Below are 16,411 nucleotides of genomic sequence, written 5' to 3'. Positions count from 1 at the left end.
AAATTCTTTAATTGGCAAAAAGTTCTTATACCAGCAGTGTAGATATACTCGTCAGGATAAAATCCCAAATTTCCTCTTTGAAGCAATTTGTCGAACACGTTAGCTACAAGAGAAAAACATTTAGACATGACTGAAAGTTGTCATCTTTAGTAAAATTGAGTGCTCGATGCATGGATATGCTGCCGGCGAAAGAGGTAAGCATGTACAAGGCAATCAACGAGGGTGAACAAATTAAGGTGAACTTGGGTTTTTAGAAGAAAGAAAAGTGTGAAACACAGATAAAGTGGAGGGGACTAGGGGAGGGTAATAAACCGAAAAGGAAAGGGTAGATGACGTGTGCTTAGTTTTGGCGCCATGGAGCAGCTCCTCAGCATGGGCTTCTCCCGTGACCTAGCTTCTAAAGCACTCGCTGCCACCGGAGGCCACTCCCCCGACGCCGCCGCCGACTGGATCCTCTCCCATCCCCCCTCTTCCTCCTCCCCTCCCTCTCCTTCTACCTCCGCCATTCCCAATTCCCAATCCACTCTCTCGCGCTTCTTCTCCTCCCCTTCCCCTTCCCCTTCCCCTTCCCCTTCCCCTTCCCCTTCCCCTTCCCCTTCCCCTTCAACCAAGCGATCCAATCAATCCCAAACTACTCCCTCACCTTCTCCTAAACAACCGCACCTCGCGCCTCTCTCAGACCGGATGCGACCGTCTACACTCGACTCCATTCTTGGCCAAGACCACCTCCTCAGTCCGACCTCCCTCCTTCGTTCCCCTTCCCACAAGTTCCTCCCCTCCATCATCCTCTGGGGCCCTCCTGGCAGCGGCAAGACCTCCCTGGCCCGCGCACTCGCTGCCTCACTCCCGTCCAGACCACGTCTCCTGCCTCTCTCGGCAGTCTCTTCCACCGTTCGTGACTTGAGAGATGCTATCGACTCAGCTCGGCACACCCGCTCTACCCGTGCCACAGTTCTATTCATAGATGAGATACACCGATTCTCGCGAGTTCAACAGGATGCGTTGCTACCAGCAGTGGAGGACGGGTCGGTTGCCCTCCTAGCAGCAACCACAGAAAATCCCTCTTTTCACCTCTCCACGCCTCTCCTCTCCCGGTGTCGTGTGCTCACTCTCAAGCCGCTCTTGCCGGAGCATGTTAAGAGCCTGCTGCTTCGATCAATTTCAGACCGGGACCGTGGGCTCTGCCTCACCACTGGTGGGGCCGACGTGTCTGTGACAGATGAGGGTGTTGATTTTCTTTCAATCAATTGTGATGGGGATGCCCGAGTTGCATTAAATGCACTCGAGGTTGCAGCATCCCTTGCAGCCAAGAGTGCCATTGAGTTGTCTGATGGTAGGTAATTGTTTCATTATTGTAAGAATCTTCTCAATTGGGCATAATAATTGCAAAGCAGCGCATGCCTTGTCAGTACAAAGTATATGTTTATATAGCCTGTTATCCATGTATGTGGAAACCGCCAGTCAAATCTTATTCTTTCATTCAGAAATTACAAATGCATATTTTTTGTATTGTCATAAACCAAGCACCAAGTCCTAACCTAGACTATATATAAAGGAAACAGGTTAACATTTGGTATGGACCTGTTTACCCTTGTACTGATAAAGGCAACAATAGTTGGGCGATACATTAATATCCACTTCACCTCAATCCTTCTATAAGGGATGCTTCCGTGCATTATTATATACCATATATAGTTTAGTTTTTATATCAATAAGATTAAATGAGAAACTGTGTAACTATGCCTAGTATAAGTAGAAACTCCACATTGACTTCAAAAATCACCACTTCAAATTTTGCAGGTGGCACTGTTTCTGTAACCCTGGACCACATCAAAGAAGCAATGCAATGCAAGCACCTGGCCTACGACCGGGCTGGCGAGGAGCACTACAACCTGATCAGCGCTCTCCACAAATCCATGCGCGGGAGTGATGCCGATGCATCCATCTACTGGCTTGCGAGGATGTTGGAAGCTGGCGAACAGCCGCTCTACATTGCACGGCGTCTTGTGCGTTTTGCCTCAGAGGATGTGGGCCTTGCCGACCCCACCGCACTCAACCAAGCGGTGGCGTGCTACCAGGCGTGCCATTTTCTCGGCATGCCTGAGTGCGATGTCTGCCTCGCCCAGTGCACGGCGTATCTTGCACTGGCGCCTAAATCGGTGGCTGTGTATCGTGCACTGAAGGAGGCAAAGAGGGCGGTGAAGGAGTCTGTGGGAGGGAATGAGGGGGTCCCATTGCATCTGAGAAATGCACCAACAAAACTGATGGATCAGTTGGGGTATGGGAAGGGGTACTTGTATCCGCCTGATCATGCCGATTCTTCGGCACAGACGTACCTCCCACCTTCTCTACTGGGAAGGAAATTTCTTGACTGGCCGCAGGATGGAAAAACACAATGAATGTTTGTACTGATATTTTGACGAGTACTTGATGCTGCTGATCGATGTATTAGCAGTCCGATGTACTCCATTCTTGCAGCCTGTTGTAAATACCATGAGAATTGAGGTAGCAAATTTCATTTCGTCTCATTATTAGAAGCTAATGATATTCTATCAAAGTTAAACCTGCGGAAACGGTTAAATTCAATTCTTTGTTGAGTCTTGACAGATCTCTCAGTCTCAGGTGATCTGATAATTTCAGCTTGAGGGGCTCTTGGCATTGGGTCCTTATTTGCTACAGCACTGTACATGTGTTGTACGAGCTGTTTGATTTAGGATGCTTCGAAGAGATTTTTGACACAAGGTGCACGAGCATGATATTGATGTGTAATTTGATTATGTATAGGCACTCTCTCCTAGCCTCCAATTCCTTCTGTTACATGTCGAGGAAAGTTCATGAAAATTATGATATACAAGTTTTTTAAAATTTGGTCTTCACTTGGGTACTTATCATGATAATTTTCCTAGAAAATAATTATCACCTATTCTTAAATGATCTTGGCCTTAACACCTAACTAGCAGTTAACGATGAATTATAAGACTACATATTTCTTTATCTACGTCCTTCATTTGTATTTTTTCAAGTTAATACGTACTTGTTAAAATAATATGTCTTATATGGAAGTCCAAATTTCATGGGAATTTAGATTGTGGTAAATATAGTTTTCTACAGAAATTTTTATACATACTATATAAAAGGTAAATATTTTAGCCAGTAAAATACATATTTTAGAAAAAATAATATATAATAATACTTTTAGAGTGCAATAGAACAATATATTGGTATTTCTTTTTAAAATGAAAAGCTGGGATTGATTTATCCAAAATTTGGAACGCTTATATTATGATATTAATTCCTCTAAAACTATTAAAAATATGCAATAAGCCACGCTTATATTTTGGGTTTGGCTACAACACTAACCTCAGTGCTTATAAATTAAGTTGTCAGGTTACTCATTTTCTCCGCTCTCTTAGTCTTACCGGGCACCGCTCGTCTTTTCATATTTACAAAGAGAGACACATTACATTGCTTCTGTAAAATTTGAAGGTTTCTTGTCTTGAAAGCTTGTAGAGGCGTTTTCTTCTCTGATACCAGGTTCTTGTTCTTTCTTTTTTCATCTTCTTTGATTACTTCTCTTACATTTTTTTTTTCTCTTAATAATTCCGAACAATGCATTTTGTTAACAACATTCTCTTACATGAGGACTTTCCATCATTGATTGCTAATACTGCAATAATTGTTTTTGCCAAAAGTTGTTGCAATTTCTCATGCTACTGTTGACATTTTCTGCTTAACCTCTCCAGAATGTAATTTTACAAGAAACTCCCTAAATTTTAATTTTCAAGAAACCTTTATTGAGGTTATTAATTAATGCAAGATTTTGTCTTGGGCTGGTGCCAGTATTTTATGCATTTCTCTTACATATGTGATAGTTTTACATTTTCACATACTTTGTAACGCTGGATTTTCCCATGGTTTTGTGGTTCTACTTCTGCACTAATTTCTGAAACAGGGTGAATATATGTGAAGTCTCATATGCAACTCTTAATCATAGTCTTAAAAACATTACACTTAATATATTGATTTGATGCCGTAAAACTCTACAAAGTCAGATTGCCACAACAGTAAGATTTATTTTTCTTTTATTGAGAGAGATTGAGAAGATGCAAACAATAGGTTATTTAAACGCTATCTGTCTGACACACGGCATATACTGATACCGGCACAGCATCAGACTTACCCTTATCTGTTTGCTTGATTAATGGCTAATTTTATTCGCTAACTAAAACTCATACCAGTGCCAGGTCTGACAAGTTAGTTCGACATAGTTATCAACTATAGATATGTATTCGTTGTGTTTAATACTTTTTTTTTTTTCTTCTTACATTGTGCAGTTATCACATTAACCATGGAAACGAAAAAGAGTATGATCTCATCTCCAGCAGCATCACCAGAAGATATTCATGAAACCCTACCAGTTCCTTCAGATTTGGACATCCTCTCATCCCCCTCTCACGCTAATCCATGGGACCCAGTTGTACCAGAGGTCCCACCTGGATATGATGTCCCACCTGGTTTTAATGTCACACCTAAAGGGCAAAAGAAGCCCGGTCGGGTACGGGTACGGGTACGGAAGAGCAAAACACCTGTCTCAGACGAAACTACAACAACCAATAAAGATCAGCCGGTGGTAAGAACCCCAAGCGAAGATCTTGCGTTGTTGGCTTTATCATCCAATGCCGCAACTCAACATAGGGCTCATGAAGAGGCGATTTACCAGCCGGTGGTAAGAACCCTAAGTGAAGATCTTGCATTTTTGGCTTTATCATCCAATGCCGCAACTCAACATAGGATTTGTGCGATTTCCGATACACTCAAGCGCAGCATAGAGCAAATCAGCCAAGAAGATGGTGTGCAGATCCGACCCAACATGAATCCAAATGATTTGCTGACCCCTTTATTCAATGCCGTGACTCGACGTAGGGCTCATGCACAGGCGATTATTGCCAACTTCGATGCCCTCAGGTTCAGGCTAGAACAAACCATTGAAGAAGGTAGGGTGAAGATAAAAAAACCCGACAAGAAAGCAGCAAATGATTTGGGGCTAAGCGAAGATCTCGAGTTGTTGGCTTCTCCATTATATGCTGTGACTCAACCTAGGGTTCACGCAGAGGCGCTTCTTGCAGCTTACGATGCACTCAGGCGCAGGCTAGAGCAAATTCATAAAGAAGATGGTGTGTATTACCGACCCGACATGAAAGCAGAATCAATCATGAAAAAAAATAATTTGATGGCAAACAAGGAGCCCCAGGTTGGCCCTGTGCCGGGTGTGGAGGTAGGGGATATTTTCTATTTCAGGATGGAGATGCCCGTTGTGGGGTTGCATTGTCTCTCCATGGGAGGGATATTTTGCATGGGAAAAGGTGTCAACAAGATCGCCATAGCAATCGTGTCCTCTGGAGGATATGACAATGAAGACGGTAATGCTGGTGAGCTGGTGTACACCGGCGAGGGAGGAAAAGGTAAGAAGAAGCTCAAGGGAGGAAAACTTAGGAAGGTAAAGCAGAGAGGTGGTCACCAGAAGCTCGAGGGAGGAAACTATGCCATGAACCAAAGCAGGATTCAGGGAAAGTTGATCAGGGTTATTAGGAGTAGGACGGACCCATTCAAGCCGGTCAACATCGTTTACATCTATGATGGGTTGTACAAGATCCATGAGATGAAAACCGAGCAGACTTTAAAGTTTGTTCTATTTAAAGAACCAGGCCAGCCCGAGGGATTCGCCAATTGGATAAGGACCGAGGAATGGAAAAAAAACCCGTCTTCTAGAGGGGATAAAGTACTAACTTGGGATCTCTCCTCAGGTAAGGAGAGTATACCTGTTATTGTTGTGAATGAAGTGGATGATGAACTGGAACCCAATAATTTTGTTTATGTCATCACTACTGTGCTTAAAGCAACAAATATTGAACAAACTAGGAGAGAGAATGACAAATTGCGGGCAGGATGCAAGTGCAAAAAGAAGTGCATTCCTGGCCGTACCGGATGTTATTGCGAGTCAGAAAATGGTGGCTGGCTTCCTTATAGCTCATCGGGTCTGTTAACAAAACGATTGCCAATGTTGTATGAGTGTGGCTCGGGATGTGAGTGCACGATCAAATGCCAAAACAGGGTGACAGGGAAGGGTATGAAGCTACATTTTGAGGTTTTCCGGACTGAAAATCGGGGGTGGGGTCTCCGGTCGTGGGACCCAATCCGTGCGGGGTCTTTTGTGTGTGAATTTGTGGGTGAGCATTTGGAGTGGGAGGAGTGGGAGAATGGAGAGCATAAAGATAAAGATAAAGAAATGGTTTTGAATGGGTATGTTTTTGGTGCAACTCACCCGGGAAAGAAGGCAATGAAATGGAATTTGGGTATGGAACTGGCTGGAGAAGGCGAAGATCAGAAGTGTTATTATGAGCCTGAGCGGAAACCGGTGCCTGTAATAAGTGCAAAATTAGTGGGAAATATGTCCCGTTTCATAAATCACAGCTCTGAGCCGAATTTGTTTTGGCAGCTGGTGCGGTACCGACAATGGGATTGGGAGGGGCAGCACACGCATGTGATGTTTTTTGCCTTGAAGCACATCCCGCCTTTGACGGAACTCACGTATGATTATAATGGCGATATATAGTAGTTAGTTTGGTTTCTATTATTCTATATATGCTAGCTATGCATTCAATTGTTGCCTCCTGTACTTAATTTGTACTTAATTACTTACTGGTTGATCCAAAACCAAAAATGCATTGCAATCAAATATTCAACCTCTTTAAACATGATATATTAATTAATGTTTTTCTTTTTATGTTTCACAATTAATTTAACCTCTTCCCTTGTATTATATATATATATATATATATATATACTTAATTTATTCCGTGCATTCCTTTTCACCTTGGACCGGATTGGCCCGGATTCTGATTGAACGGTTCGGTTCGGATCTAAAGATAAAATATTTTGGGGTAAATTTCGCTGTAGTTCACTAAACTTTGTTATTTGTCACGAATTAGTCACTCAAGTTTGATTTGTCCCTTTTGAGTCACTCAACTTTGTTATTTGTTCCAATCAAGTCTCTCTATTTTTTTCATCCAAAATTTTAACGGAATATGCTAATTCCGTTAGTATTTTGGATGGAATATGCTAATTCCGTTAATATTTTGGAGGGAATGAGTATATTCCGTTAATTTTTTGGACGGAATAGAAATATTCCGTTAAATTTTTGGATGGAAAAGTATAGAAAGACTTGATTGAGACAAATAACAAAGTTTAGTAACTTAAAAGGGACAAATCAAAATTGAGTGATCAATTCGTAACAAATAACAAAGTTAAGTGACCTCCAGCGAAATTTACCCAATATTTTGTTACCTCAGAAGTCAACAAAAATGAAATTGGGAAAATGGAGCGACAGACAGCCTTTTAACCGCACTCTCCATTTTCCCAAGCCAAGAGAAAAAAAAAAAAAAAAAAAAAATTTCCATTCCCAATTTGTTCTCTTCCGACACGACATAGAAAGAAAGATCAGATAGGAATCGTCAGAGCACTTGCTTGTCTTCCCCGTTGGCCCCCTCTCTCTCTCTCTCTCAACTTGATTAGGAGGAGAGGAGGCAATGAGTAATCTTACATGGAGGTACCACACGCTAATACAAGTGCTGTTGTCTCGTGGCCCCTTGAAGGAGGACGACTTCCATCACATTTTCATCGGCGTTAGCGGAAAAAATCCAGGTACTTACTTTTCTTCTTTTCCATTTTTTCTGTTTCAGAAACACTTTTCTCAAAACTTTTCATTTTTCTTATATTGCTAATCTAAATTCCATTTTTCTTGTTTGATTAGGATGCCGGTTTGCAAATCATCCAAAATTTTATTTCTTGTCTTTTCTTTCTTGGGTGGGCTGGGTTTAATGATATAATTATAATCAGATCTCTCATGTGCCAAATACAAAATAAACATTATCAAGTGGATACAATTGTAAATTACCACTACGATTTCAACTTTGCATTTTCAATAACAGTCAAGTACAAGGATATATTTAATCAAGCTCTTCTCAAGATAAACGATGCACTGGCCTATGTGCAATTTGAGCTGAGAGCATGTAGAAATCAGTATGATGGACATGTGTATTATGGTGTGGTCAATAATGTGGCTGATGAGCAATCACAACTCGGCACCAAGTATTTGGCTCCTCAAATCGCCTTCTACAAGGGTGTGGTATGCAATTTACTATTTACAGCATTGTGGGGTTTCTTTTCTGCAGCTTGGAGTTTTTTTTTTTTTTTAAAAAGGTGCAAGAATAACTGACTGTTAGTTAAGTGTGATATGAGAAAATAGTACAATTAACTAAATATTGACAATCTTTTTCCCAATTTGGAATTACCTTGCATTTTTTTTTTCCAAAGCATGAATTGAACAGAGATTGAGTCATGTTAATTTTCAGATCGTACTAAGAGCAAAAAAATGGTAAATAACATAGAAAGTCAGGGAAATTGGGTCATTTTTTGTACTGTCGTTTGTTTTAATAGAATTCAAATGTGCTGAACATTATTGTACAGATCAAAATTGTCTGCTTGTTTTGCGAATATTGTAAAATTATTATGTATATTTTGGGAGAAAAAAACTTCCTGATGGAATTGTATATGGTATAAATTGACGAAGAAATTTCTGCTATGCCATTTATTGTCATAGATTGAAGCAATAAATAATGATGGTGGAACAGACGGAACCATCTCTAATATAGATGCCCTTAATGTCCGTCTTGAGAATCAGGTACTATGTAAACTCGGTACCATTTCAGGCCTTTAAATATTTTACCTACCCCTCTTTATGTTCTATAGTAAGCACAGGTCATGAAACACCCCTTATTTACTTATGCCAAGGATGTTATATTTGGTACATTTTGTTTCTTTTATCATTTCCAGATAGTTTCAAGCAGGAAAGGATATCTGGTAATGTAATCCTTATTTAGTTTTCATCGTCACAAGCTGACAGCACCTTGAAGTAATTTGAGTAGAGTTATTTAATTTGATTGTATAAGGACTATTTGGGGTCACTTTTTGTTGACAGCACCTTGAAGCTGACAGCACCTTGAAGCTTATTTTCTAACAGAAAAAATGTTAATGGGGTCTTATTTCAGATCGTACTGAGTCAGGCTTCACAAGAGTGTGGAGCAAAACTCCCCACTGCCTTTAAACTCTTCAACATGTCTCAGAAGGAAAAAACATTACAAGAATTAATAAAGGACAAGTGGCTTTGTCAGACTTCCTCTGACCAGATCGGCCTCGGCATCAGATCCTTTTTTGACCTCAGAGGCTGGTTCCGTACCAACGAGGTTCCTTCTTGTGATGTGTGCAATGAGGCTGGTGTGAAGGTACGCTGTTTTAGCTAATCTGCTATGTGTTTATTGATTTTTTGTCATATTTGCGTGAAAACCTTAACTCTAATATTGAAAACATCAGCAAGCTGCTAAAACCAAGGTATGGCCAAGTGAATATAACTTAACTGCACCTGATCTTTTAAGTGAATGAGTCTCTCTATTAAGTATTAACTCAACTAAATATGCATCAGAAATTCAGAATTCATTCAGGTTTAACAGTTGAGATCTTTCATTTTTCGTTTCATACTTCTTTTTCCTCTTTTATTTTACAGGCCTCTGTTTGTCCAAAGGAAGGTTGTCTCGTCAGAATACATGATTATTGTCTGCAAAAGAAAATTTCTAATAAAACGGTACCCGTTTTTTCATTCTAATTTTTTGTACCAAAATCATATTGCCAGATTGTACTTTTATCCCTCAAATTGGCTATAACTATTTTTGTGCTTGATCCTTCTTTTTACCCCCAGTCACCCATTTTAAAGCTGGATTACCAGATATTAATAGAACATTTTTTTAATTTAACAACACAAAATCACCTTAATCTTATTATAAGTACGCTTGAATGCATCAAACAGGGCTCAAGAGCTTGTCCAGGTTGTGGGACTGAGTGGCCTTTGTCACCTGATGAAAGCCAAATTACATCTGCTAGCCCTGCTCCAAGGCATCTCAGAAGCACAAAAACCGAGGAGTGTGACTCAGGCCCGGTGCAAAGTCAGAGTCAGAGAAAAAGGCGCATGCCATGCAAACCTGAACCGGCCGACACACTGGAGCCTTCTCAAAGATTAAGACCCAGAGCGCGCAAAGCCTAACTGCTTGGCAGTGCAGTTACATGTCACTCTTTGTGTATATTAGATGTTTTATGCCCTGTTTTGTTGAAAAGTTAATTTTTAGTTTATCTAATGTTGCCTTGCTTGAATAGAGAGTTCTTCACCGGATACAGTATGATACTGGCTGTACCAGAAGTTCACACGGTACTTGTACCCTCTCTTTGTTTTGCCTTATTTCTTACCGTTAGTTTTTGCCCCCCGACGGGAATTGATGTGATAGCATAATTGTGGTTGAAAATTTCAAAGATATCTGATGTGATAGCATAATTGTGGTTCAAAATTTCAAAAATGATATCTGAGGTCTTGATTTACTTGAGAAATTGTCAACTTGCATTCTATAGTTAAGGATATCTAGAAAAAGTCTGTAATGGGTCCTGAACTTTGTTGCTTAGTTTAAATTTGATCTTTTACATTTGATACATTTATAAATAAAAATTAAAGTTCGGTTGGCAATTAATTATCCACTGTACAACTTGCTCTACAGACTAGGGTGTGATCGAAACCTCAAATTCCCTCTCAAAACGAGAAATGGAATTGACAAAATTTCAAATTCTCTGATCGGATAGCAACTAGAAATAGGAAATGAATTTGTTTGACGCGATTTGGTAGGAAATTTCGGTTCCAAAAAATTCTCGCGAAAAGTAATGAGATTTGGTGAGAATTCATTTCATAAAGAGCGGCACCATTTTTAGTTCCAGCGATACCCTAAAAATTGCAAATTTAGTGTTTCAACTTAATTGATTTGCTTTGGATTAATTTCATCAAACAGTAGGATTGTAATGTGCTATTATAACAAATGGTATATTTGCTTAAATAGGGTTTTAGGTACTGCACCAATGCTTCTTTATTATTGCACCAGAATCAGTTTCAAATGCAAATTTTTAGTTATGCACTGTTTTGTTATACCTCAATATAATTTTAGAAACATTAAATTTTTTCAATCTTTGATCTGAGAATTGATGTGTTTATTCTAAGAGTTTTCCTGATTGTCTCAGTTGAAGATCGTGTGTTATTTTTGAGTAAACCTCAGCTCAATTATCTATTATGCACAGAAACACAATTAATGAAATATTTTAGATATTATTTTAGGATTTCTAAATATGTGATTGGACGTATTTCTCTTATTATTTTTCATTATAGATGGCATAGGCATTAATCCTCAATAAAGTGCTGGCTAGATGTCTTCATTTTTTGGTTGAGCATCTAAATCAATTGAACTTGAAAAATTGTTGGTTCCGATCACAGCCTAAAGAAAGCGACCCAGGCGAGGGTTTAAATCCATTGGTGCAATTTTGTTTGACAAAGCCTACATGCTTGCTTATAATTGACCAATTCTAAATCCATTGAACTGTTTCTTATAATCAATTGAACTGTTTCTTATAAATCAATTGAACTGTTTCTTATAATTAATTGACCCAGGCGAGGGTTTAAATCCAGGCGATCACAGCATCTAAATCAATTGAACTGTTTCTTATAATTGACCAATTCTAAATCCATTGGTGCAATTTTGTTTGACAAAGCCTACATGCTTGCTTTTACTGAGAAGAAGAAAATTCTTTGATAAACAATTGGTCTTGAATTAAATTGACAATGATTTCCGACAAGTGACAATTCACAATTAATTGGTTGGGTGAACAAAAAAAAAAAAGAAAAAAAAGAATGTAGGGTTTTTGAGGGAAGTAGTCGTCGTTAGCCATACCAAGCACGTCAAGCTCGCAAAAAGACAACTGTCATTGCAATTTGCAATTTGCAAACTGTAACTTAATTTCCTTTTGAATATTTTATTATCCCAGGCCCAGCCCGCAGGTAATATATACATACTACAGGCGTTTCAAATTTGAATCACGTCTCAGTTAATTTATTTGTCTAAATTCAACTGTATGGTGGGTCCCTGTCCTTGACAGGGGAAACCAGGCATTGTATAAAAATAAAATGATGCGGTGCCTCATACGTTTTATGAGTATGACATGATGTTATGACTTGTTATAACATGCATTACTTTGTATCCGTCATCCAACTCTAAGATCCATTGGATTCGCATTGAACTGGAGTCTATAATATAATAATGTACATGGTGACGTAACAGGTTTCAATTGAAGAAAGAACCCTTCTTAGTTCTTAACAATTAGCGTATTAGTATTGCTTGTTAGTTAATTGTAAATTATGATTCATCATTCTCATCTATGACTTGGAATGGTGCGCCGGGTGCAGCCAGATAAGAAATCTGTCTATTTCGGCCTACAAATACAATTAATCATTTTAAAATCACATTAAATCGTATTAATTTAACGTCAATTTAAATTGTCTTGATATTGATATTGATTTTGATTTTTGAGGCGTAGGTAGTCTGACCGCTTCTTTTGTTATCCCTGAAGACTTACATCTACAATTGTACAAAATTCGATAAAATTGTTCCTACTTACTTAAATTGCAGAGTAGTGAAATTTCATATAATTGTAGACGACGACGTGAGCACTTTTTCCACATACGAGAAGATAAAAAGTCCAACCCGCGTGGCTTGGACCCGCACACGGCAGACTTGTAGCTATTTCCCTCCAAAACTTAAACCCCTCAGGAGTCAGGAGTCAGGCCTCAATTACAACTAATAAACACTGCCATTCAGATTCAGATTCTCCAGTCTCCACCAACAACTAATTAATTAATTAACAAGAACAAAAAGAGAGACGACATGGCCTTGACACCGGGCGGCCGTGTCCATCCATTGGAAAACCCCCCATCATTCACATTCCCTCAGCCCGACAACAAATCCGACACCGGATCAGCATCAGCATCAGATGATACCTCCCCCTTTCTTTCCCGGGACATGTTACAGCTTCCCAACGAGACCTACGTAATCCAAATCCCAAAGGAGCAAATCCTCCGCCAGCCTCCGCCCGAGCACGCACACCGCGCCAAGGTCTACGCCCGCCGCCCCGCCCGCCGCCGCCTAATGCGCCGCTGCTGCTGCTCCGCAATCGCTTCCCTTGTACTCCTCATCATAGCTGTCGGAGCTGCTGCCGGTATTTTGTACCTCGTCGTTCGCCCCAAGGCCCCGTCCTACTCTCTCACGGCTGTCAATATGACCGGTCTTGATCCTGTGCTGACATCAGCCTCTGCTGCTCTCTCCCCAATCGTCCAAGTAACCGTCCAGGCGGATAACAACAATAAACGCCTTTCAATCCTTTACCAGAGCGGCGGCACAGTGGAATTATACTTTCAGGACACTAAACTAAGTAGCGGTGATTGGCCGAAGTTTCGTCAGGGGCCGAGAAACATTACAGAGGTGCAATTGCAGATGACCGGGTCGGGTATTCTGATGACGGCCAGTACCCGTAATGCCTTGGTGAATGATCAGAAAAACAAATCGGTGCCTCTTACGATGCACGCAAAAGTGCCAGTTAAGGTAAAGTACAGCTTCATTACTTCATGGAAGATTACGGCCAAGGTCAAGTGCGACATCACCGTCGACAGGATTACGGGCGAGATGTCGGTTTTGAAGAAGGATTGCAGTGCTAAATCGCATTATTTCTGGTGATTGGTGAATTGTGATAATTGTTCCTTGTTATCTATCTCTCTCTCTCTCTCTTTTTTTTTTTTGTTCTGTATTTTTGCAGGTAGAAATATTTTTTGTCTCAGCTGTTCATAGATCAATAACTTGCTATTTTTATAATGTGTAGTGTAACAAGTGTGTTAATAGATAATTTGGCATTTTTGGATCTAGATTTCTACAGTTTCCTTCTTACTTTTTAATCTATTGACCTTTTTTAATTTTTATGGTAAAGATCTCAACAGAGCAGTTTTAACTTCATTGAGCGCATGAGCGATATGCACAGTACTATTTTGATTCTATAGTTAGTGCGCTGCATGAAGCCAAAACTGCTCTATTAAAATCCTTAGCCCCTTTTTTGGTTGTTCAGTCATTGTATACAGGAAAAAGTAATATGAATTCAACAAAAGAAAAAGGATTGTCTTCTATATATAGATGTACATAATTAATAATAAGTTCAAAAACTTACTCCAGGAATAATATAATTCCTTTGTTTAATCATTATTAATTAATATATAATAAGTTCAAAAACTTACTCCAGGAATAATATAATTCCTTTGTTTAATCATTATATTAATTAATATATAATAAGTTCAAAAACTTACTCCAGGAATAATATAATTCCTTTGTTTAATCATTATATTAATTACACAGCCAATTCGATCGTGTAATTAAACTTGATTCATTCATTCCCTTGCAGTTGCAGGCGTTGAGTAGTTGTTGACAACAACTTTTTTGTATTATTGTTTTAAATTATTAGGGCCTGTTCGGATGCTCGGGTTCAAAATGGGAACCGATGGGTTTCACGCTAATTTCATTTCTAAATTCCAGACCCGTTCGGATGCTCAGTTTCTTCCCAACGAGTTCCTTTCTTTCTTCCCATCCTTCTCCCCAAACAACGTAAATTGGTGGGAAAAAAAAAATTGAGTCCGACTGAATTTTTATTTTCCCAAATCGTGCGCTGGCTACTACTATTTCTCTCTCCTAATCGTTTTTTCTCAATCTCAGTTTCGCGGGAGAAAGAATTGTGCGCGGGAAACTCGAGCGAGAGCGGGAGCAGAGGAGAAAGAAGTGGATGCGCAAGAAACTCGACGGGAAGAGCTGCTAGCACCGATTTGGCTTCGATCATGACTAGAGAAGGTACAAATGTTCATTGATTTCATCTATCGTTAACCCTAGCTCCTTGAGCTTCTTCGTTGTTCTGGCTTTGCTGCTTGAGTCTCTTCTAATTGTTTTTTTTAGTAAACAATAAGATTAAGAGAGGTAAAAATAGTATTATAAAAAGAAAGGTAGGTGACATTATTTCAATTCAAATCCACTTAATTTTTTCAATGGCGTGAGATTTATGGATAATATATTAGCTTGATATTTAAAAGCCGTCTTTGTTCTCTTGTTTTTGGTACTGGCCTTGTGCTGGTATGTTGGGTTGTTGTCTTGCCTGTGGTGCTGGCTTTACTAGTACCAGCCTTTTGTTGCTTCTGTGCTGGTTGTGCTGCCCTTTTTCATCTTTTCTTTTCTTATGACTTGATGCTGGTACCTGTGTTGGTACCAGCCTTGTTGTTGTTTCTCTGTGCTTGGCTGGCTGTGTGTCTTGTTCTTTTCTGGCTTTAGCAGGTAAATACTTTAACATCTTTATTTCATTTTGTTTCCTTTTCATACAATATGGATGCAGTGAAGCAAAAAGGGCAAACTGTGCAGTATGTTTATTTTCAGTCTATACCAATTTTGCTAAAAATTAGTATTGGTACCGGCAAGTTAGAAGTGTTGGTATTGGTAGGTTAGAATATTTTAATTTTATTTCCCTTTTGGTTTTTTTTTTTTTTTTTTCTGTTGGCTGTTGTGATTGAAATTAATCAAATCGTAAGAATGTTATTATGTTGTTGAGAATTATGCTGGCTGTTGTGATTGAACCAAGTTCCTCCAAAAAAAAAAAAAATTTAACTTGAGTACTTGTATGAATATCATTTCACTAAAACCACATATTCGTTATACAATCTGTATTTGACTTAAATGTTGTGAAATAGCAACTTATTATGAAATTAAGTCAATGTTGCTCTCAAATTAACTTGTATGATAGAATGAGACCAACAATATATAGGTAAAACTTTATGTAATTTTCACCTAACTATTGTATGATTGAGCTTTGGTAATTAAGAAAAAATTTGGTATGTACCAGTTCGTACCGATATGCAAATATATGGTGATGGAGTAGTGTCGCATGGAATGAAATGACACGAAGGTTCAAAGCAAAGTTTGTAGATTCAAATTTCTCGTTGAAGCAACTTAAAGAACAAGAACGTACGCTAAAGAAGGCATACAAAACCATAAACCGATTGAGAGATCTAAGCGGTTTTGGATGGGATCCTACGAGAAAAATGGTTGATGCTCCTGAAGAAGTGTGGGCTCCTATTTTGCAAATAGACAAAGAGGCTAAAAGGTGGTATAATAAACCTTTTCCATACTACGATGACTTGCACAGCTTGTATTCTGGTATGAGGTCTTTTTCAATATATTAATGTTAAACATTTATTGTTTATATATTACATGTTTTGCTTTAAGTAGTTTAGCATTTGATATAAAACTTTCAGGATGTATTGCGAATGGTTCGCGTCGTCGTGGCAGTAATTATTTTGCAAATCCTGAGAATCAAGCTGAAATGAATTCTCCTAGTCCCACAATCCCTGCTCCAGGAG

General features: G+C 39.2%; 3 protein-coding genes and 1 pseudogene across 5 annotated transcripts; all 4 read left to right on the top strand.

The window, feature by feature from the left end:
* Positions 1-280: 280 nt before the first annotated feature.
* On the top strand, positions 281-3,061 carry LOC144575001 (AAA-type ATPase family protein). Of its 2 annotated transcripts, XR_013518335.1 has the most exons (3): positions 281-1,333; positions 1,801-2,505; positions 2,608-3,061. XR_013518335.1 is itself a non-coding variant. In XM_078325117.1 (2 exons), exons 1-2 carry the CDS (start codon positions 355-357, stop codon positions 2,397-2,399), a joined length of 1,578 nt encoding a protein of 525 aa, XP_078181243.1. In that variant the 5' UTR covers positions 281-354; the 3' UTR covers positions 2,400-2,554. The 2 variants fall into 2 exon arrangements, 1 of the variants encoding a protein (XP_078181243.1); XM_078325117.1 differs by lacking the exon at positions 2,608-3,061 and having other exon boundaries at positions 1,801-2,554.
* Positions 3,062-3,067: 6 nt separating this feature from the next.
* LOC144575000 (histone-lysine N-methyltransferase, H3 lysine-9 specific SUVH1-like) lies at positions 3,068-6,735 on the top strand. Its single transcript, XM_078325116.1, has 2 exons — positions 3,068-3,534; positions 4,335-6,735. The coding sequence occupies exon 2, from the start codon at positions 4,349-4,351 to the stop codon at positions 6,611-6,613; it is 2,265 nt and encodes a 754-aa protein (XP_078181242.1). The 5' UTR covers positions 3,068-3,534; positions 4,335-4,348; the 3' UTR covers positions 6,614-6,735.
* Positions 6,736-7,436: 701 nt separating this feature from the next.
* On the top strand, positions 7,437-10,463 carry LOC144575138 (uncharacterized). The gene is made up of 6 exons (XM_078325258.1): positions 7,437-7,701; positions 7,989-8,185; positions 8,660-8,740; positions 9,108-9,341; positions 9,620-9,697; positions 9,920-10,463. Exons 1-6 carry the CDS (start codon positions 7,587-7,589, stop codon positions 10,151-10,153), a joined length of 939 nt encoding a protein of 312 aa, XP_078181384.1. The 5' UTR covers positions 7,437-7,586; the 3' UTR covers positions 10,154-10,463.
* Positions 10,464-12,757: 2,294 nt separating this feature from the next.
* Positions 12,758-13,891, top strand: LOC144575113 (NDR1/HIN1-like protein 13 pseudogene; annotated as a pseudogene). The gene has a single exon (XR_013518358.1). The product of XR_013518358.1 is annotated as an NDR1/HIN1-like protein 13 pseudogene (transcript).
* Positions 13,892-16,411: the final 2,520 nt, after the last annotated feature.

This window comes from Carex rostrata, chromosome 23 (genome assembly GCF_964058835.1).
Source record: "Carex rostrata chromosome 23, lpCarRost1.2, whole genome shotgun sequence".
In the NCBI taxonomy this organism is placed as follows: domain Eukaryota; kingdom Viridiplantae; phylum Streptophyta; class Magnoliopsida; order Poales; family Cyperaceae; genus Carex; species Carex rostrata.
The sequence above is the reverse complement of the archived record's forward strand: the minus strand, read 5'-3'. Positions and strand labels throughout refer to the sequence as shown.